Source organism: Pan paniscus, chromosome 9 (genome assembly GCF_029289425.2).
Source record: "Pan paniscus chromosome 9, NHGRI_mPanPan1-v2.0_pri, whole genome shotgun sequence".
NCBI classification, from domain to species: Eukaryota; Metazoa; Chordata; class Mammalia; order Primates; family Hominidae; genus Pan; species Pan paniscus.
Window position 1 is genome coordinate 10,630,093 of NC_073258.2, and position 22,308 is coordinate 10,652,400.

General features: G+C 51.4%; 1 protein-coding gene across 7 annotated transcripts in view; it reads right to left on the reverse strand.

Annotated features, from left to right (window-relative positions):
- Positions 1-18,646: 18,646 nt before the first annotated feature.
- The window catches only part of LMO1 (LIM domain only 1), a 44,412-nt gene continuing 40,750 nt past the window's right edge, over positions 18,647-22,308 (reverse strand). For all 7 annotated transcript variants that reach the window (XM_057299092.2, XM_034932090.2, XM_063608091.1 and 4 more), the window contains 2 exons: positions 21,302-21,427; positions 18,647-19,062 (listed from right to left, as the gene is read on the reverse strand). In XM_057299092.2, coding sequence (XP_057155075.1) covers positions 18,957-19,062; positions 21,302-21,427 — 232 coding nt within the window. In that variant the 3' untranslated portion in view covers positions 18,647-18,956. The remainder of the gene's footprint in view (positions 19,063-21,301; positions 21,428-22,308) is intronic.

The window sequence follows — 22,308 nt, forward strand, 5'->3', positions numbered from 1 at the left end:
CACACCACTGCACTCCAGCCTAGGTGACAGAGCAAGACACTGATTCAGAAAAATAGAAAATGCATTCTAACTCCCTGTGGATTTCTGGAGCCCAAGTCCCGTATAGCCAGAACTTGTCTACACTGTTTGACATGCGCAACCTTGTTCCACGCTGGGCAGGACCCCCATGGGCACGACCATGGCAGCCGGTATCCCTGTCTCTTTGCTGGCCAGTTCTAGCGTTCCCAGAGTACCTTGTGCTCAGGGTGCAGCTGAGGGAAAATGACCCTACACCGCAGGACCCAGGAATTTGTATATTTAATTCTCCCTCTCCCAGGTGGGAGCCTGTGTTAAGACACAGCCAAGGGTGGGAACCCTGATCTCGATAACTGCATCTCAAACTTCAGTGTGCCCTTATCAGAGTCATCTAGGGCAATTAATAAAACATAGACTCCTAGACCCCATTTCCAGAGACTCAGATTCAGGAGGTCTGAAGTGGGCCTGAGCATTTGTGTTTCTAACAAGCTCGCAGATGCTGGATGCTGCAAGTCCATGTACCACACTTAGAGGAACAAGGGTCTGATGCAACCTCCCATTTTCCTGAGACAAAGACCGCACTGAGAGCAAAGCAGGGCAGGGGATACCAGCCGCCCACCCAAACGCCCAAGTCTTTGAGGGCTCAGCTTCCCACTTTAGGAGGACAACAAAACTTACGCCAAACCGAAGCGGGCCTTGTTGCTGCCTGTTGGGCCTCTGGCCTGGCCCAGAAGACTGGGCCATCAAGAGTGTTAACTGCTGCCATTGGCTGGTCCCTCACTGACAGCAGAAACTTGGCCAATGGCAATCAATCAGGGGGCCCGCGCTGCCTTAAATACCAGCAGAGCAAACAGCCTCAGACAAAGCTGCGCCATATATCAATTACCGAGAGGCTGCGTGCTCCTCTGGGCGGAGGGAGCCGGAGCGAGCGGCCAGGGCTGCTGCCCCAGCTGATAAGGGCTCGCATTGTTCTGGGACAGCTGGCAGCCCGATAAGGGCCTGCTCGCCCGAGATAATGGCAGTGGGCAGGCGCCTCGCGGCAGTTTAGAATTTCTTGGGTCTCCAAGAAAGGTTCTATTAAGCCCACTGACCCCAATTGAATATTAATTAGCTAATTAACGGATTTATTGTTCCACGCCATTTCTGGAGAGGCCATTTTTTTTGAGTGCCATTATTTTTGTAAATGATTTTTCGCATTGTGCATAATTGAATCTTTGCAGCTGCCAGCATCTTCTGCATGATTTGGCAAAAAAAAGGAAGCAGAAGCACTTAGGGTTTTTTCCCCCCACCCTCCCTCTGAACAAATGTTTTCAGCCCCTCCTGCTAATGCTGGAGCGAGGGGGAAGTAGGGGGGCTGTCTCTGTTTCACAGGTTTGTTTTTTAAGCCGAACTGCAATGTCTGCACTCCTTTTTCCTTCCTTTTGTGGGCAGCTGAGGGCCGAGGCACTCCGTGCTGTCCCCACCAGCCCTTTGTCTGGCCGTCTTCAAAGTACTCAGACTTAGCTTTTCTCAGCCCAAACTTCTTAAAGCATTGTGCTTTCTATTAGGGAATACATAGAGGGAACAAGACCCGAGCTTGTCCCACCTCGAGCTCCCGGTGGAGGGAGGCCAGCCCTGAACTGCCAGGGGAGGAGCTCTAGCCAGCTGGAGAGCACTCCTGGTGGGCTCTGCCTGGGTTCCTGTCCCTATCTATCCCACCCTTGCCTTTCCTAGCTGGAGCCCACCCTGGGTCTGGTGGCTCTGGGGGTACAGAGCCCCCATCCCAGAGCCTCTCTGCTGCTCTTTAATAAGTCTTTGCTCCAAATTCCACACCAGGGTTGCTTGACTCCCTGGCGCTGGCATCTGCCCATAATAAGTTGAACCAGACGGTCCCACAGGCAAATGGCTGATTGAATCAAACCCATTCCTCTGCAGAGGGTCTAGAAGAGGGAGGGTATGTGTGCTGGGATGGGGCTGGCGTGGGCGGCATAGCAATATTGTCAGGCAGCAATGGGGAGCCCCGTTGGACCTCGTAGACCCTTCTTCAGCATCATTAATGAAGCCAGGGGCAGGCAGAGGCTCCAGGAATATTAGTCAGGGCCCCCCTGTGGGCGGGTCTGAGGAAGGCTCATGCCCAGGACCTGCCCCTGGCCGCCGGGGGCTGCAGAACTTTATTGGGATTTTTTATTAAGCTGCCTCTTCCTGCCGTCATCCCTGTCCCTATCCTGCTGTTTGTGCTCAAAAAGAGGAATTCCGAGAGCGTTTGTGAGCAGGAAGATGAGTCAGGAAGGAGTTCTTGAGTCTTCCTCTGTAGGCACTGGCTGGGACCACCCATTTCCTTTCCTCTGGAATAGAATCCAGCAGACAGACAGACTGTCCTGGGAATCTCCTCCAGGTGCAAAAGTTGTCGAAGAAACTATATGAGATAATCCGTATGTTAATTAGCCAGATTTAGTCACTCCACAATGTATATATTCTTCAAAACGTCATGCTGTACATGGTAAATACATACTTTTTTTCCTGTCAATTAAAGTTGTAGAAGGGACCCCAAAAGTCTAAGAACTGAAGGTGGCCCTTAGAGTTGGGGAGGGGAGTCATTCAGCCTCTGAACACCTCCAGGGTGGGAAGCTCACTACCATCAAAGCTTTCATATGGAGAAGAGTCGTCCTTACACAGAGTCTGTATGCTCTTCCCTATACCCCACCCATACAGTCTCCCTCTGCTCATGACACCCATTCAGCTAATAATAGTAACAACCATAATAACACCTAACGTGAAGTGAGGAACTACTACGTGCCAGACGCTGTTCTAGGTACTTGCATGCATTATCCCATATAGTCTTCCTCATGTCTCTGTGGGATTTTTTTTTTTTTTTTTTTTTTTAGATGTAGTCTGGCTGTGTCACCCAGGCTGGAGTGTAGTGGCACAATCTTAGCTCACTTGCAAGCAAGCTCTGCCTCCCAGGTTCATGTCATTCTCCTGCCTCAGCCTCATGAGTAGCTGGGACTACAGGGGCCCGGCACTATGCCCGGCTTTTCTTTTTTTTTTTTTTCTTTTCTTTTTTTTTTTTGTATTTTTATTGAGACGGGGTTTCACTGTCTTAGCCAGGATGGTCTCGATCTCCTGACCTTGTGATCTGCCCACCTCCACCTCCCGAAGTGCTGGGATTACAGGCGTGAGCCACCGCGCTCGGCCGGTAGGTGGGATTCTGAGGCAGAGAGATGTGAAGTAACCTGTGCAAGGTCACTGATGAAAGTAACAGCGCCAGACACCAACCCAACGTTGCTGGATACCAGTGCCCCCACATTTGACCTCTCTGCTCCACAGTCTGGAAAGCCATGGCTCTAAGACTGCTCTGCTGCGGGGAAGACAAGCTAAGAGGCTGTAGGTGCTCCTCATCTGACAGGGTCTCCCTTCCCTTTGCTGCCTTGGACCTTCCTCCTGAAGCCCAAAGTCCATAGGCGGTCTGGTTGGAAGACAGCCTGTTCCTTTCCATGTTCTAGACACTATACTCTGTTAATGCAGCCTGGGTTGGTGATAAAGTTCTTGGTGAGGGGTTGCACCCCTCTACAGCCCCCTCTTACCCTCCGAGGTTCAGACTTATTGTTTTGAAAAGGAGTCCCCCAAATCACCTTCTCCAGTCCTCAGAATTTTGGCAGAATTTGGTCTGATCCTCCCCAAGCAGGTTTTCCTACACCTCCAGAATCTGCCAGGGACTCATTTGATCCCAGTGAGCTGACAGCTGGAGCCCTCCTCTGGGAGTTACTAAGAGAGGGAGGCCTCAAGTCAGAGGCCGGCGAGGCTGCACAGACCTGGCTCTTCCCTTCTGTGAAGGTGACCCATCAGGACACCAGCACCTCCTGCTGGCCGCCCTGGGGGCTGCAAGCCACCCCTTGGGTATTTGGGAGACATTCCTTCCAGTTTCTTATTTTGCAAAGAGGACTGGGGCTCAGAGACAGGAAGAGAACTGCTCAAGTTCACCCAGTCACACTAAGGGGGCCAGACCATGCCCTGTTCTCCTCTGTCCCCAGGGAAGAGCCAGGTGAGTGTCTGATCAGGGATCCGGGAAGCCAACAGTCATACTTGGCTCAGAGGACTAATGGTATCCCTCTCAGAGCCTGATTCTCTGGAAGGGACACCTACTGGCCTACTGGCCACCCCAGTCAGGCTGCCTGAAGTCCTGCAGTCCTTCCATGGCCAAGTCCTGGGAGTCAGTATTGCTTAAACCCCATCCCCTGCCTCTTGGATCTTCCTAACTCAATATTCTCAAGACTCTCAACAGGAATCTTTTCATCAGACAAGACAACCCAGGCTCCAGCAAGCAAATTTCTGTCCATCTGGGAATGCCACCACTGACAGGGCTTATGGGACCTGGGCAAGAGTCCCCAGTCCATGGGTCACCACTCACAGGCTCAGCAACCTTGGGCAAGTCACATCTTTATGACCATCAATTCCTTAACCATCAATTATCTCTGTCTCTCTCTCTCTCTCTAGAGAGAGAGAGAGAGAGAGAGAGATTTCTCTGTATATAGGTCTATATATAGAGAGAGATCAAATCCTGAATCTTAAAAGAAATCTTGTTACATGTCATATATATATGAAGCTCTCGCTCTGTTGCCCAGGCTGGAGTACAGTGATACAATCATAACTCACTGCAGCTTTAAACTCCCAGGCTCAAGCGATCCTCCTGTCTCAGCCTCCAGAGTAGCTGGGACTACAGGAGCACACAACCACACACTTGGTTACTTTTTATGATTTTTTTGTAGAGGCAAATTCTCACTATGTTGCCCAGGCTGATCTCGAACTCCTGAGCTCAGCCAATCCTCTTGCTTCAGCCTCCCAAAGTGCTGAGATTACAGGTGTGAGCCACTACACCCAGCCTGAAAAGATATATTATGAACTGGCAGGATAGAGGTTACATTTGGTAACCTGAAAGGGGGCACTGAGAACTTGGGGGATATATTATAAACTGGAATACATTGATGCATATGAACTTTATTTTCTTTATTTCTTCTAAAAAAAAACGGGATACATGTGCAGAACATGCAGGTTTGTCACATAGGCATACCTGTGCCATGGTGGTTTGCTGCACCTACTGATGCGTCCGCTAAGTTCCCTCCCCTTAACCCCCAACCCCCAACAGGCCTTAGTGTGTGTTGTTCCCCTCTCTGTGCCCATGTGTTCTCATTATTCAACTCCCACTTATGAGTGAGAACAGACGCATGTGAACTTTTAAGACAAAACCTGAATCTTAAAAATAATCTTGTAATATGGCAGACCACACTCCAACACTCCCTGATACCTCTGATCATTGGGACCCTTCAGAGAAAAACTGTGAGACTCACATATGAAATCGCTGGTGCACAATGTCAGGGGGGTCCCAATGGGATAACTAATAATAGTAGAATTTTGGGCTCCGGGAAGATGGGTTGGGGGATATTCTGGGGTCTAGGGGAGCCCTGCCAGATCACAGAGAGGCTTCTGTTTTTTCTGGAGGTAGGACCAGCTGCAAGCATCCAGCTACCAGGGGACTCATGTCTTTTCTAAGAAAAGAGAGTAGGGTGAGTAGCTTCAGGCTTGGTCTAGCAAAGCCCCGTGGCCTTTGGGTTCATTCTTCAATGAACCCAACTGTCTTACACAGGATGACTCAGATTTTACTTCAGGAAAAATGACTTAGCTACACAGAGCTTGAGGAGCAGAGAAAGGTGGATGGAGATGGGGATGGTCAGAGGGAGACAGGGGCAAAAAAGGAGGGGGAGGGAGAGAGAGAATGACAAGGAGGACACAGGGAAAGTCATAGACGAGAGACAGAGAATATTGCCAGGGAGAGGGCTTTTCAATGGGCAAGGCTGGACATCAAAGCCACCAGCATAGGGCATCAGAGTCCCTTTCATGTGTCATCCAAGGCAGGGGAGGGAGGGGAGGACAGCTTTGATGGTTCTTGCAGTCCCAACTAGGCCATGCCTTGGGAGCCAGAACAGGCTGCACTGCACATGCTACCTTCAGGTCCTGCTTCTCAGAGCCTCTCCTAGCTGGTGCTTCAGCCCTAGAGAAAGAGGGCTTCCAGTTTTTGCCTGCCTGCCAGTTGGAGCACTGCCGTGGGGCCTCAGCTAGGCTCTGGTCCCAGTTACCACTTCCCATATTCACAGCCCCTCTCCTCAAGCAATAGGGTGAGGAGGGGAGGAGAATACAAGGTGGGTGGGGAGGAATACAGTGCTGGGTGTGGACAGGACAGCCACTACTAATCTGCAGCGCAAGGCCCTCCCTTCTGGCCCTCAGGTGAGACAAGTGCATGATCTGCTAATATTCTCTTGAGAGGAAAACCAGAATATTGGCTATTAAACTCTCAAAGGCAGGGCCAGGGCCCCATCAGAAGTTGAAGGAAAAGGTCCTGCCCCTTTCTCTGAGTGCCACCATACCTATTTTCCCCAGGTCTAATATATGCTCAACTCCAGTGGATGGAGGCATAAGCATTTCTAATGAAGGCTTCAACTAGGCACCCATAAAATCCATACAGGAAGTTGGAAAGGCCAGGGCGTGAGTTTATACAGCCAAAAAGTTTCCTCGTACCGCAACAAGGCATACACAACTTTACCTTTGGAGTCCTTTGTAGGGTGTATTAGTAAAGAAGCTCTGAGCTGCAAGTAACAGAAACCCCAGATTCAAAGGCACTTAAACAATGCAGTCATCTGGAGGTAGGGTGGGCCCCAAGTGTATACCACCAGCAGTTTAATGAAGCCATTGAAGACATAGACTTTTCCATTCCTCCATTCCGCCTTCCTTGGTGCCATCTTCATCTTAAGACTGGTTTCCTTTATGGTCATGATGGCTAGCAGTGACAAAAAGAACCACCTCTTTCCTTATTCACATATAGAAAGATAGGAAACCGCTCATCCTGTCATGGGATATTAGTCCTTAGTCTGATGAGAACAATTTGGATACCTACACACCCTAGACCATTAATAGGGTCCAGGTACACTTCTTTGTTTTGGACTAATCATCTGTGGACTGGAGCTTCAAAGTCCCCTAAATGTCCACTACAGAGGGTGTCTCAGGTAGATGCTGTCTTGTTCCTGTGAGTGAGGAAGACGCTCATGCTTTGGCTCTAGTTCAACCTCTAAACCAGACGTGGATGCATTGCTTCCTCCTGGATTTACCTAACAGAAATTCACAAAATTCACAAAATTCAAAGCTAATTATTACCAGAGGAATACATATTCCTCCTGGTTACCTGATTTTAGTTTCTCTCCAATAATTATTACCTGGAATTATTATGCCAAAGTAAGTGTTTACCTCATTTCTCAACCTGTTTTTATTGTAGAGGGACCTTCCACTAACAGAAAATGCCCCATATGAGCCATTTGGGATATTGGCATCATTCTCAATTCCTTTCTCAATAAGCCCCAAATACTCTGGTGGTGGGGGGCTGAGGAGGTAACCACAGTTCACTTCATCTCATAAGAAATTATTTGCCCAGTGTGAACACCTTTTCTTTGGCCATTTTATTCTCTGTGCTTGAAGATGCCTTGGGAGCAGAGAGTGGATAAAACTCAAAGCAGGCCTAGGATGCAATGACTGGATGGAAGAACTTGCCTTCTCTATCCCCAAGAGGGTTCTAGTACTTACTGAATGGAGAGAAAAACAAAAAAGTCTGGCAAAGGCTCATGAAGAGTAAGTTATGAAAAACTCATTCCTCATCTGTACAATAGAAGAACCTGCAGGTGTCCTCACCCCTGCTGTCTGCCCTGTCCCCATTCCTGGTGTCTACTGCCAGACTGGAGTGTGGTGGTGTAATCATGGATCACTGCAGTCTTGACCTCCTGGGCTCAAGTGATCCTCCTACCTTAGCCTCCCAAGTAGCTAGGTGCACACCATCATGCCCGGCTAATTTTTAAAATTATTTTTGTAGAGACAGACTCCTGCTATGTTGCTCAGGTTTGAACTCCTGGACTCAAGCAATCCTCCCACCATAGACTCTGAAAGTGTTGGGATTACAGGCATAAGCCACTACTTCCTGCCATGATTCACTCTTTATATCACTGCAGAGTGATTTCCCAAAAAGTTCAGGCCTGATTGTGCCTTTGTTCCACTTACAAAGTTTTGACATTTCCTGGTTGCCTCCAGGGTAAAGGTCTATCTCCCTGGCCTGGCACGAGAGCCCCTTCCAGCAGGCTTGCTGCTTTCCTCCAAGGCCTCTGCGTTCTGGGTTGCAGGTGCATTGAGTGCTTGGTCACCCTCCAACTAAGCCCCACTGTCTCCCACTTCTGTGCCATTACCTGCTGCCGGGCATACTCATCCTTCCACGTTTGATAGTTCAAGTGTCCTTCCCTCTGAAACCTTCCCTTCTCCCAGGCAAAGTTAGTCACCTTCTCTTCCTTCTTTCTGAAGCCTCTGTTCAGAGCTCTGACATGACGCCAATCACACTGAGTGATGACTTTTTAACAGGCTGGCTCCTGACTCCCCTCCTTTCTGTGAGATTTCTTGAGGGCAGGGGCTTTGGTTCATTTGTCTTTTCACCTTTCTTGCCTTATACTACATTACACACTCGACACACCTTGGATAGACAGAAATCTGGATGGAAGGAAGAATGGCAAGAAGGATGGATGGATGGATGCGTTGATGGATGAATTAAATCAACATCACTTTTTTTTCTGCCTAGGTCACTAGACTGCTCTCAGGGATGCTTTTCAGTGTCTGGATTCTTGGTAAGTTCCTTCATAACCTCATCCACGCTTGTGATGGAAAACTGCATCTGACGTGATATTACTCAGCTGTTTGAAGAATCACTCCCAAAAGAACACCAAATAATGGTAGTCTGATAGGAAGTACTGCATGGCCAGCCACAGGGTTTTGCCCCAGGCCATATCATGCTCAATTTTTAGCCAAGAGAGTGGTCACCTCCACTTGCAATGAGCATTATTACCCCTTGGCAGAGGTGCGTTTCAAAACATCACACCATTTTGCTAGACTCTGCCACCTGCTGAACCTTTCTGGTCTATTGGGCCTCAAAGTCCTCCCCAATAAACAGTGCTCTTTAACCCTAGTTCTATTCCCTGTGCCCCAGGACACAGACCATCCAATATCTCCATCAACTGTACTCCCTTTACCCATAGACCACTACACTACTTCCAATAAGCCCCCTCACCTCCCAGCACATCTGGCTGCCTGCTCCTCCCTGAGCCCCCCTAGCACTGCTAGGTCTTACACATGCTTTTGTCTCAGCCTGAAGTGTCCTTTCTCTGTATCTCCACGCAGATAAATCCTAGCCCCAGCTCAAATAAGCCCGTTTTGCTCCCTGGGCCCCAGCCTGAGCCACCAAAAGCATTCTTCCTTGATACTCCTGCTTCACAGCAGGTCACTGTGCCCTTACAGAGGTAGGGCTTTGATAAGTGAGAGCCAGTAAGGCTACCTATGGTACCGACAGGAAAATACATTTTGCAAGTGTCCATAAGATTCACAACTTAGAAAACAGAGCAGTGGACATGTGTGCAATGCCCGGCTCATAACGCGAGCTCTCTATTGCCTACTACATAAAGGCTTAAACTCTTCTGCTCAGCTTCCAATTTCCTGTCCCCCACTTCAATTCTAGGCACACTCCACTTCCCAGTGTCCCTTCTTCTGTTTTGACAAGTCAAGATTACAGGCTTCCCTCTGTACCTGTAAGGCCGTCCCTCATATTTCTAGCTAGTCTTTCTGTAAGAAGCAGCTCAGTACTTGCCTCTTCTCAGATATTTTCTGCCACGTGGGCCATCTCCTCTTCAGAATTCTCACAACACAATATCCATTCATCCACTCTCACCATGTATTGCTTCTATTAGTGGTCTACACTAAGGTACAGAGCAGGCACCCTGTCCCAAGAGGAAGGAGAGCTGATTCCTCTTCTGTCCTCTGCATGATCTAACTACATTACAATATATTTTATGTCCTTCCCTGTAAACTGGGACTCTTAACCTGTGTACTCCCAGGGAGACTGGGAGACAAAATATAGCAATGGGAGTTATAGGGCTTTAATAAGCAGAAACATTTCTATAATGTGTTGTTGTCTTTGGCCCCACTGGGTGGGTAAGTTCCTAGAGGGTAGAAACCTGTGACCGCTAATATAAAAACGTAGATTGCCCACTAAAAGCAAGGGGCCCTTGATATTCTGCCTCTAAGGTCTCTTCAGGCCCAAGGGCATTATTTTGCTGGACAAAGGTCTACTGGTCAGTGGTAGGGAAAGGTGGAAGTGTGCATTCTAACAGGGAATAAAGACAACCAGAAGTATAATGGGGATCTGGTCCCTACCCAGATGGGATCAGGAGCCCAGAATCTGCATCTATCTTGGGACTCTGGAACCTGTGCCCCTTCCTTTATATGAAGTCTTTATCCTGGCCTAAATGTTTCTCTGCAAAGATCAGAAAGCAAAGCTTGAAGGTGTACAAGACTAGGAGAGTGTCTGAAGGGGAGTGAAGAATATGGTGTCCCATTCTTCAAAGCACTGCTGGTGTTGAGGGTCACCAGAGACAAACTCAGTGATGGAAGGCAGAGTCTATTCCTGCTTGGCCCAGGGATCACATTGGGAAGGCCTTGGGGTCCCCAACAAAATAGATCATGCCACTTTTTTGCCCTATATTACCCCTTTGACAAAGCTTGGTTGTGAGCTAAACATTGGGGTCCATCTACTGCACACCACCAATCTACAGCCCCCTACCAAAGGCGGGGTTGGGAAGAAAGCATGCAGAAACAGTCCACACCAAATGTCCCATGGAATGGGACTCACAGTTTCCAAGAATGTGGGAGAGGGATGAACCTCAAAGATGACGTTGCACAGCCCCATGCTGCGTAGAGAGAGAACAGAGCTAAATGGAGTCCAGAGCCTAGGTTAGATGCCCTATGCTAAAGAAAAAAGATGAGAGCATCCAACCCCCATGGGATTTAAAATAAAAATACCTAAACTGCAAAATAAAGTTATGTTTTTGAAATGAAACAAACCTTTATATATAAAACATATATATGACAAACATATATATATGCTGAAATTTTTAAAGTGCTCCTTTTTTTGATAGCCTGAGTTTTTAATTTGGTTTTTCCACTTTGCTGGTCCCAGGCAGGGGGCAGAGGGGAAGAAGACAATTAAGGATAATGTCAGCATCATTTTCTGGAGTCTGAGGCACCTGGGCGGAGGCCCCCTTTGAAGAGCTGAGCTGCTTCTGGAGGTAATGAGTGCTGGTTTTCCAGAGAAAGGCCACGCCGTATTTGTTGGGCGTGCTTTCCACCACCTCTTCCACTCTGTGTATCTGCTGATGAGCCCAAGGGGCTCCATCTTGGAAACTCCAGGACCACAAAGAGCTCCAATGAGTCCTGAGAGCCTGACCTGGTTCTCCTTCCTGTAGGACATGCTCACGTTTTGGACTTGGTGGGGGAAGTTTTGCAGTTTTGCAGCATGACGGCCCTAGAAGGGGTGGTGCCCACCATTCAAACCTGGTTTTCTCTTTCCCCTTCTCAACATTTCTCCATCCAACCCCCACAACCTGCACGCATCCTGCCTCCGGCTGCTTTAGGCTCAGCCTTCCAGAACTTACCGGGATGTCTTCCTGGAGGGAGAAGAGCCTCTGATGCTTCCCTTGCCTCCCTTCCCAGCCTGGGGAGGCTTCTTTGGGGAGCCACTGCTGGAGGTGGGGGTGGGTGGGAGGACAAGAGCAGGCCCCTCTCAGGTGGGAAATGTTTTGTAATTAGCCTTAATGAGGAGGGAAGGGTAGTCTATTTCATTGCAGGGAAATGGGATTTTTAAATCATTTTAAGGGCTGCCTCAGCTCTAAAATGGCCGTAGTGGGGCCTCAGAGGGGCTGGTAATTAGCTCTCTTGTCTCTAATGAAAGCAGAGGGACAGGATGAGGGGTCATCTGATAAGCACGGGGATTAGCTTCCAGATAGGCCCTAAATAAGAAGGCAGGTGCAGGGGAGGGTGAAGGACAGGTTTGGGCCAGCAGAGCCCCCGGCTGAGGGGCAGCAGCCCATGGGAACTCAGAGAAGGGGGTGCCCACCCCAACCCTACTTTGTGCAAAGTCACCCTCACTCCTTCACTGTGAGAGAGGCTAGGAATGGATGGTGGCCTGATGTGCCTGGACCAGGAGCAAGGGGCCCTACCATCACCTTGACTGATTTCAGGAACCCATAGCCCTGAAAGCCCAGGTGAAGCAGGGAGGGGAGTCTACAGGACCCAGACAAAACCACCTTTCCCTCAGGGGGTGCCTAGTGGGCATGTCATTGGCAGCAGACAGGAGCCACCACACCTCGGCCTGTGATGCACAGCTAAGAGAAACCCACCTGCCTCGGCCCGCCTCTCCCTGCCTCGGCCCGCCTCTCCCTGCCTCGGCCCGCCTCTCCCTGCCTCGGCACACCTCTGGACCCCAGGAGCCAGGAAGGTCCAACAGAGGCCCCAAAGCTGAGCCTCAGCTCAGAGCTCCTCCCCCATCAGAACTAACCAGCCGGGCTGAAAGAGGCAACGGCCGGAGAAAAGGAACAGGAGAGCTGGTCCTGCCAGTTCCTGGCGTCCTGCGGCCCTTTGGGCATTGCACATTCCTGCTTTTACAGTGAATTGTTTTTTCCCCAGAACACTACTCGTGCTGAGTCTGCAGAGAATCCTGCCTTCTTAATGCATATGCTATACAGGGCAGTCACTCCAAGTGTCCGGAACAATCCCACTGGAATCCCCAGAAGCCATGGATCTAGTCAATGTGTCCCAAGTTGGTGGCATTATGGGGCAGGGAGACTGGTGGTGGAAGCCAAGAACCCAAACCCAATTTCTTGGCATTTTAAGGAGTAATGTTTCTTATTAAGTGGCAAACAAAGGAAGAGAAGCACTGAGCAGGTGTCAGGGCTGAGTGGAGTTTCCTTTCCTCCACCCACTGTGTGCCCCAGGAGGATCCTTGGCTGGAACGCAAGTCACAGGATGTAGGACACAGAGCCCTGGGCCAGGCTGAGGGCCAGGAACCCAGGCTCCCAACCCAGGCTGGTTCCAGTGTGCCCCTGGCCATCACTTCCTCTCCGGGCCCCAGTTTCCCCAAAGTGAGCCCATCGGATAAGATGGTCTCTAAGGGTGGTGGGCAAGAAACTCTCATCCCTGCCCACTCTCTCTGAGTAGACTTCCCTCCAGCTTCTCCCTGCCACCCGGCACTGTCTTTAGCCTGTTATTGATCTTTTTATTTGTTTATTGTCTGTCTCCCTCACTAGACTGTAAACCACACAGAGAATGACCTTGTTCACTGGTGTTTCCGTCCCGTAGCCTGCTTCCAGCACCGTGCCTGGCGTATAGCGTGGTCATGTCTGGGACGGACTGACAGAGTAAGGATGCACTGGGGCCTGCCCCGCTGATAAACCTCCAGTTCAGGCACGGGACAGGCTGCCTGCACCGCCTCTGGTCGGCACCTGGAATTGCTCGTCCCACCCAGCAGCCAGCACAGGCCAGGCATGGTGACATGGTCATGCAGGATGTGCAGTGAGGAACGTAAGTGTCCGAGGACCCTTCCCCTCTGTGGATCAAGCCCTCGCTAGGGCATGAGTTGTAGAGAGAAAAAGGGGTGCAGACTGGGAGAGGATCTGGGGGTTTAGTGAGGATAAAATCTTGCCTTTGCCAAGAAAGTCTGGGCCCCTCAGAAGTTCCAGAGCCCATTGGCTGCCTGTGGCACCTGGGCAGGGGTCTGCGCTTCCATGGTCCCCATGCCCTCTCCAGGACACCACATTCCAGAGAGGAGCTGGTTCAGGGGCTCCTGCCTGGGGCTCTCTTTGCAGACTCTTACCTCCTGGATCTGCTCTGGAAGCACTCCCAGATCCTTCCACTGCCCAGAGCAGCCTCTAGGTGGCAGTTTCACATGGGAGTTACCTGCATGGACTCCAGTCAGACCAGGCCGAATTCAAGTCCAGATGCTATTGAATATTAACTAGAACGGTTCTTTGAGCCTCAGTTTCTTCAACTGTAAAATGGGGATGATTCAACTGTAAAATGGAGATAGAATTGCGTAGAGGCTTAAGCGGGTTGGGCATGTTTTTATGAAAGCTTGCCTTGTTTGTCTGGGCTGGATTTCCCCCGTTGGTGCCAGCACGCAGCGCCCCTCTCCTGAGAGCTCTCAGATGCCCAGGAACCGCCTGTGGTGGTGACGCAGGACTCTGCTGCGGTGAGCCAGGCCTCCTGCCCTGGAATTGAGCACGGGCCTCAAACCAGCAGACCTAGCGCAGGTTGTATGAAGGGAAGGTTCCCAGCAGCAGTTGCGTGTTCTGGTGTTCGCCAGGAGCTGCTACAGCTGTGAGCACCTCCCATGTGATGGCTCATCGACTGCTGGGAGCAGCCTGAGGTGCAGGCACTATCATCAGTCCCCTCTACAGACAAGGAAAGTCCTCATCTCTAAGATGAAAACTAAGTAAGCTGCCCTGGGCTGTGCAGCTGCCAAGTGGAGAGCTGGGATCTGAACTCACATAATCTGGCTCCTGGGCCTGTACACGAAACCGTCATGCCACGCTGCCCTTTCCACCACGCTGCCCTCACCTCACGCCTTCCCTAAGTTAGAAACTTCTTCTGGGATGCTTTTCCCATTCCCTCCCTCTCTCTCCTCTCCTGCCCTCTGCCTCATTTCTTTCCATCTCCACCTCTCTGTTTCCATCTTTCTCTCCCTCCACCGCACCACCTCCTATTCACTCTCATTTCTTCCTCTGTCCCTCTGTGTCTCAGTGCTCTGTCTCTGATCCCTGATCCCACCCAGTACCTGGCAGATGGGCCGGGGGCTCAGGGATCAGGGTGGCAGCTAGAGAAAGGGAGCCTGAGTAATCATGAGGAGCCCTCTGGCCCCTTGTCAGGAGAGCCCTTCAGTTCCCCCAGTGCAGCAGGCAGACCCGTTAGAACAACAAATGTGGCCCAGGGACCGCCTCAGTTCCCTAGCACCTTCCAGCTCTGGAAGACAAAACTGGACTCGCCGGAACTTCAGGAAACCCCAGAGCTGTCCCCCACCCCCACCCCAACAGGCTTCCCTGTGCTTCCAGAGCAGATCCAGGAGGCAAGAGTCTGCAAAGAAAGCCCCAGGCAGGAGCTCCTGAACCAGCTCCTCTCTGGAATGTGGTGTCCTGGCGAGGGCATGGGGACCATGGAAGCGCAGACCCCAGCCCAGGTGCCACAGGCAGCCAATGGGCTCTGGAACCTCTGAGGGGCCCAGACTTTCTTGGCAAAGGCAATAAGCTCTGCAAAACCCAGTGCCGGGGGACAGTCCGAGGACCTGGCTGTTTGTCCTGGGCTCAGAGCACATGAGCTCAGACAGCTGGGGTCTAGGCAGCACCCACTGGAAGTCTTGAGTGTTGTGCAGCTTGGGCATCTGAAGAGAGGGAGAAACTGGTGTTTGGGGGAACCCTGGCACACAAGAAACTTTCCATCAACTCGCATGAAGGAGAAGGACGCTGCCCTAGAATAAAAACCCTGGCCATGAATGGTCTCTGACAGCTTTAAGGGAAAGAGCAATTGTCTCCTTGTAGAGATGAGATCTCCCAGGCAGGAATGTCATGTGGATTCTGCCTGTGGCCTCCGCATGTCTCATGTTGTGGGGGAAGGTTTCTGGGAGCAGGCCCAGGAGGAGATAGGATTCATAGGAGATTTCATGATGGGCTCTGCAGCAGTGTTAAGATTGGAATCAAACTTCTTTCCAAACATGGGCTGTGCAGTCCAGCTTCAGGCCAAGGAGTGGGAGCATAAGCAGGTGCCATATTTCATGGGCTCAGGCCCCCTGTTAGAGTTTCTCTTCCCCAGGCCACCAAGGAAGGCAGGGAGAGGGGATGACGTCCCAAGATCTGGTTGGAGGAAGGGGAGATTTGTGCACAGCTATGGTTCGATGCCGGCCCACATTCCCCCCTGCCCACATGCCCCAGGCTGAGGTGCGAGCTGCGGCAGCATGTAACAGTTCATGCTCAGCTCTCCCTCCCTGCACCAATCATCTGTGGTGGGTGCAGCCCCCAAGGAGAGCCAAGCCCAGACCATTCATGCCCTACACTTAACCAAGTTTCTCCTTTGCAGTGACCGGGGAGGAATTCAGGCTTCTCCTGTGTCACCCCTGGGTGTTCCTGGGTGTTGTGAATTCTCTCCAGGTGCATAATCACCAGACCTTGGTAGCCATTCCTGCCCCACCCCAGTTGCTCTGTTACAGAGTGAGCTTGGTCTCGCTCTGCTTCCCCCCTACCCTCTTATCAGTTTCACGCTTGCTAAGATGAGGCCCCTGTGGCCTCTTCTTGGGGGTATCTGTGGGCTGATACTGGACTTTCTGGGTGAGGGTCTTCTACTCAGTATCTCATGATGTCCATGATGCTGACTGTAGCTCATGTAACCACAGCACTTCATAGTGTAGATCTGGGGCCCGTGGCTGACCTGGGAATCAGATCATCCCCATTTCCCAGATGAGGATGGTGAGAGAGCAATAACTGGGTCCATGATGCCAGACTTGGCAAATTCCATGCCATGTTGAGCTGGGGAAGCCCGTTGACAAGGTCTGGGGTAGGCAAGGTGGGGCTGGGGTCATCTTAGAACGCCAGCTCTGTTCTTGGGGGCTTGCAAACCCCGCCTGCCTGAGTTTCACTCTATCTCATTGTGAGTGAATTAATTGTTGTGCAACCTAGAGCGGTGAGACAAGTTAATTACATAGTTACTGCAAAATGACATGTTATTTCATGGCTGCAATATGGTAACTCTGTTGGAAACAATTGTAATTGCCCAGAAACTGCATTCGAGTGGCTCCGTTATCTCTCGATAACCATGTAATTAACTTGTATTATAACTTTATCTCCAGCAAACTCTGAAGTAAGAGTTGGGGCCCTTGGGTTGGGCACAGCCATCCTAGACCTAAGGGTCCAGGGAGAGTCTGGCACTGGGGACTCTGCTACAATGCAGGAAAATCATTTGCTTTTTCAGGTTGAGCAAGAAAATTCCTCATTATAAACTCCAGCCCTCTGTGTCTCTCCTCACGCAAACCCCTTCACAATCCCATGTGCTCACATACAGACAGCTCCCAGTTTCACCGTCCCCTTGGACCCATGGCTCACACAAACACCCACTGCAGCCAGCTCCACCGGCCTTTGCCTCTCTTCTCGCACATACAGGGTGCAGCTCCTTCACAGAAACTGGATGCCCCCAAAGTTGAGAACTTCTGCCCCAAGATCCTCGGCCCTAGCAATCCCTTTTCACAAACTGGGCCAATGACCACAAAACCACAACTTGGAGAGGTAGCCTCCTGCAAGCCCCCAGGAGCGCCCAGCCATCCTTTCACTTTCAAGTAGAGGAGTAGGCCTGGGGAGGGTGAGGTGGGAATCCAGCCTAGCCCAGCCCAGCCCAGCCCATTCCCTGCCCAGGAGCAGGCAGGGCTTGAGGCAATAGTCTGACTCCCTCTGCCCTGGGCTGTGGGCTGTGGGCTGTGGGCTGTGGCTAGGGTGAAAATAGCCCCTGGGAAGGAGGAGGGAGTGGCCTGATAGTGAAGGAGCCTGTCCGGGCAACTTTTTCTGTCTAGGCTGGGGATCCAAGAAGCCTCTGTTTTTAATATTGCCCAGCGAGAAGGTATCTTTACAGTTCCAGGCTTTGTGCTTGGCACTGTGGCTGCAGCCAAGACCAAGACAGCATCCCTGCTGCCTTGAGTAAATCTAGCTCAGCGGGGGAGGTGGAAAACGCCCTGGTGTCTGCCTGTCTGCTGCAGTTCTGGCTGGAGCTGAGTGATGGGGCTTGACCACCTCCGCCTCTCCTGCCTGTCTCTGCCTACACACTTGTCTACTTGTGTGTCCGTCCTTCCTGCCTGCAGCACATGTCTGTCTGACCATATGTCCATTGACTTATCCATCTATGACTTTCTTAAGTCATCACAAATGGCCTTGTGTCCCCCAGAGGGAACTGGCCTGTCCCAGGTTTCCGCATAGCATTCCGTCCTCACAATGATGTGCTTTGTTTTCCTGGCTTTCCCCGCAACATGGCTTCTGCTTTCCATCCCCACAGCAAGCTCCCCAAGGGCAGGGACGGTGTCTGATCTATGATTCATCCTCACATCTGATTTGCTCCAGGACACCCCCGGTTGCAGCATGGGATTGAGACATGGAGTCTATTGAGGTTTGCTGACTGAATAAATGGATGCCTCCAGACTGCATGGGCTGAGTCGAAAGGAAACAGGATTTTTCTTGCTCACTCAGAAGAGCAGAAAGCTGGGCCCCAGCTGCTGGGCAGAGACAACAAGTGCTGTCTGTCACCCTAAAAGGGAAGAGAGGTTTCAGCATGGTGCTCCCATGGCAGAGGACACAAGATTTGTGGTCCTACTGGGGAGAAGGTCAGAGCTGGGTCCCCATCTGTGCAGTCAGTCTGGGGTCTCAACAGAGGGGATGGAACACAGGGTAGGGAAGGCTTCATCTTGCCCCTCTTCTTAGGCACCTACTCAGGGCCAGAGTGTGTGCTCTCCCAGACGGAAGATACCCCAGGTCTCACCTCTGGCTGGGGCTGGAGGCTCTGAGTTGTCTCCTTCCTCCCAGCTTCTTCCCCTAAAGCCAACCTTTTGCTCCCCTGCCCAGCAACAGCACATGCTGGAGGCCCCTACCCTGCTCTGTGCCCTGCCCTTGAGAGGCAGAGGGGAGGGGCCCCAGGTCTGTGTCAGTCATGTGAACAACGCAGAGTAACCTCCCGGAAACATTCATAAGTTTAATCCACGCCAGTAATAAAATCGCATTACATTTCTCATAAAATAAATGTTCCCATTTATATACAGAAGACAGACTGTACAGGCCCGGCCTGGCCCCAGGAGGGGTCACACACAGACGGGCGGTGGTGGAGGAGGAAGGGCCATCCCTCCCATCGAGGACGGAGAAGTTCTTATGTGGCAGGAGAGCGGCTGGCCAGCCTGCACTGGTAGAGTGGCTGGCTGGCCGGCCAGGCAGGTGGGCAGGCGGGCAGATGGACAGACGGGCCTGGAGGCCAGGCGCCGGGCGTTACTGAACTTGGGATTCAAAGGTGCCATTGAGCTGCCCTTCCTCATAGTCCATCTGACACAAGATCATGTTGTTCTTCAGGAAGAATTTGTCTCCCACACAAAATCTAGAAAATCCAAGCGAGAGAGAGAAGCCATGGGAAGGTCCCAGTGGGTAAGGGGGGGCTGCAGACAGAAGCCGGCCTGGCCTATGAGGTGAGCTATGTGGGAGGTGGTGGGGGGAGTTTGTTGCTTGAACCTTCCAGAGGGAACTGCCAAAAGTCCCCACGGCACACCTGGGCAATTCCCCCAGGCCAGCCCCAACCTTGGCCAGGCCCTGTAGCCTGAGGTGGTAGGACAGACAGACAGTTGGGCCACAGGCTTCCATAGTCAGGTCTCCTGTGGAGGTGAGTGTAGGGTTAGGGGGGTTGGTGGAGAGGTGCAGGAACAGCCTACCCCAGTCCCAGAGAGGGAGAAAGGGAAAGCACAAACAGAGAAAGACCAAGGGGGGAGACAGATGGAGAAAGGCAGAGATGGGGCTGGGTGTGGTGGCTCACACCTGTAATCCCAACACTTTGGGAGGCTGAGGTGGGTGGATCACGAAGTCAGGAGTTTAAGACCAGCCTGGCCAAGGTGGTGAAACCCCATCTCTACTAAAAATCCAAAAAATTTAGCTGGTGGGCATCTGTAATCCCATCTACTCGGGAGGCTGAGGCAGAGGATTGCTTGAACCCAGGAGGCGGAAGTTGCAGTGAGCCGAGATCACGCCACCACACTCCAACCTGGGCGACAGAGTAAGACTCCATCTCAAAAAAAAAAAAAAAAAAGGCAGAGATGGGTAAGGAAGGAGGGATAAAATGGTTGTTTTTTCCATCCGTCTATCCCTCTCCCCAATTTAAGAGGATGGCTCAGTACAGGGCATTCTTCCTCTAAACAAAATTGATAAGTTACCTAGAGCATCCTTCTAGGAGGTAACCCCGTTCCACTATCTCCTCTCCTACCGAAGGAAAGCCCTTCATTGGTCTCCTAGTCCTCCCCAAGTAAGGGAAGATTCCGGTCCTTTCCCTAAAGATGTCCCCAGGGTGGGTGAGGCCTTTAGTGAGACCCCAAGATCGCTGGCCTAGTTCCAGCAGATCCCAGTTCAACCACCAGGTGGTGCTGTAAGTTCACTGAGCCCTCCTAACAGCAGGTCCGGCCAGAGCCCCCAGCCAGACCAGCGTTCCCTGTAGGTCCCTCTGAACCTCACTTCAGGGAGCACTTGTATGCGTTCCTACCTGACCTGGGGGCTCCTGAGAAGAGCGCCTGCCTTCTGGTGCTAGGCCCCAGCCAGGGCTGAAGGGCTCTGGCTCCTTAGGTCCCCAGGGACTCCCACAGGGCTAGGGCACAGAGTTGGGGCCAAGAGACCAGAAAATAGGCTGGGCTGGAACCAGAATCACAAGGGCTGGGTGAGGAGAGAGTGGCCACTCCCTGAGGGGACTTTGCCCTCCAGATTTGGGAACCCCTTCTCACTGGAACATACATGCACACACATGCACATACTATACACTGGGTACGGGGGTGGGAGGATACGTTATCCCATGCACATGCACGTTTCAAACACGTATACAGGCTGGGCGCGGTGGCTCACACCTGTAATCCCAGCAATCTGGGAGGCTGAGGTGGGCAGATAACCTGAGATCAGGAGTTCAAGACCAGCCTGGCCAACATGGTGAAACCCCGTCTCTACTAAAAATACAAAAATAAAAATAAAAAGTAGCCGGGCGTGGTGGCACACGCCTGTAGTCCCAGCTACTTGGGAGGTTGAGGCAGGAGAATCACTTGAACCCGGGAGGCAAGGGTTGCCGTGAGCCAAGATTGTGAGATCACACCACTGCACCCCAGCCTGGGCAACAGAGTTAGACTATCTCAAAAAATAAAATAAAACATGTATACACACATGCATACTCACCTCATCATGCACACACATTGCACATACACATACACCCCCAGACATTTAAAAACACATGTACAAATGCATATTAATTCCATCATGCACATGTGCCCATTTGTACATTTACAAATACACATGCATGCACATGCACACTCAACTATGCATACACAGTAAACTCATGCACGCCTTCATTATATTCACACAGAATGTGCCACACAGATGTGCACACCCAATATTAAAGTGCACACATTTGGCTACCGAGCTTACACACACATAAAACACATAAAGCACATGCACGCTCATAACCTGCACGCACCACCACATACACACACGCAACCCGCATTTGCGTGCACGCCTCCGCCGTGCTCCTGGCCCATCCCAGCAGGCCTCAGGCTGGCGTCTGGGGAGTGTGTTGGGTCGGCCAGTCCAGCACTGACCTCTGGTTGCAGAGCTGGCAGGCGAAGCAGTCGAGGTGATACACGTTGTCCCGGGCCCGCATCACCATCTCGAAGGCTGGGATCAGCTTGCTGCAAGCAGCACAGTTCCCTGTGGTGCCAAAGAGCCTGCCGAGGGAAGGGCGCAGAGGACTCAGCAGCATTCTGGGGAGCTGGGTGGGCAGGGGGAAAGGAGTTGCCTCCATCCAGGGTCCTTCCCATACTCCAACTTGTGGGCTCAGCAGGTGGGCTCAGGCAATAGGATAAGAGCACTGAGGGCAGCATCTAGATTCTGCCCAGAGATCAGGCTGCCAATAAATCAGCACATCCCCTTCCAGGCAGGGTGTGTAGGGAGTCAGGAGTTGGCTGTCACTGCCCATCCCAAGGCCCCCTCCCAGGCTCCCACAAAGGTCCTCAAGCCCTGGAGCCACCAAGAGAATCCTAGGCTGGGCCCTGAGCAAGCCTGAATTTCAGGGGCAGACTGAATCTTGGGTTGTGTGCCCTCAGGCAAGTCAGTGAGTCTGTCTGAGCCTCATTTACCTCATCTGTAAAACAAAGCCTGAAACACACCCTTTATGGGGTAGTTGTGAAACCTGTTGTAAATTCTCAGTCACAACTCACTAAGCAACCACCTAGGTAGTGTTCACTATGTGTCAGCCACTAATCTAAGAGCTTTACAAAGATAAACGCTTAATCCTCACAACAAACCTAGGAGGTGGTACTATTATTATTCCCCATTTTAAAGATTTAAAATATGAGTCACAGAGAAACAACTTGGACAGTCACAGGGCCTTGGTCCAGAAGGCGTGCTCTAAACCACTGCATGGCATGCTTTTCCCACCTTTAACATTACAGTGTTTATTATTTGATTTTTAAAAATAGAGATGGGGTCTCACTATATTGGCCAGGCTGCTCTCGAACTCCTGGCCTCAACTGATCCTCCTGCTTTGGCCTCCCAAAGTGCTGGGACTACAGGTGTGAGCCACTGTGCCTTGCCAAAATTAAAGTGT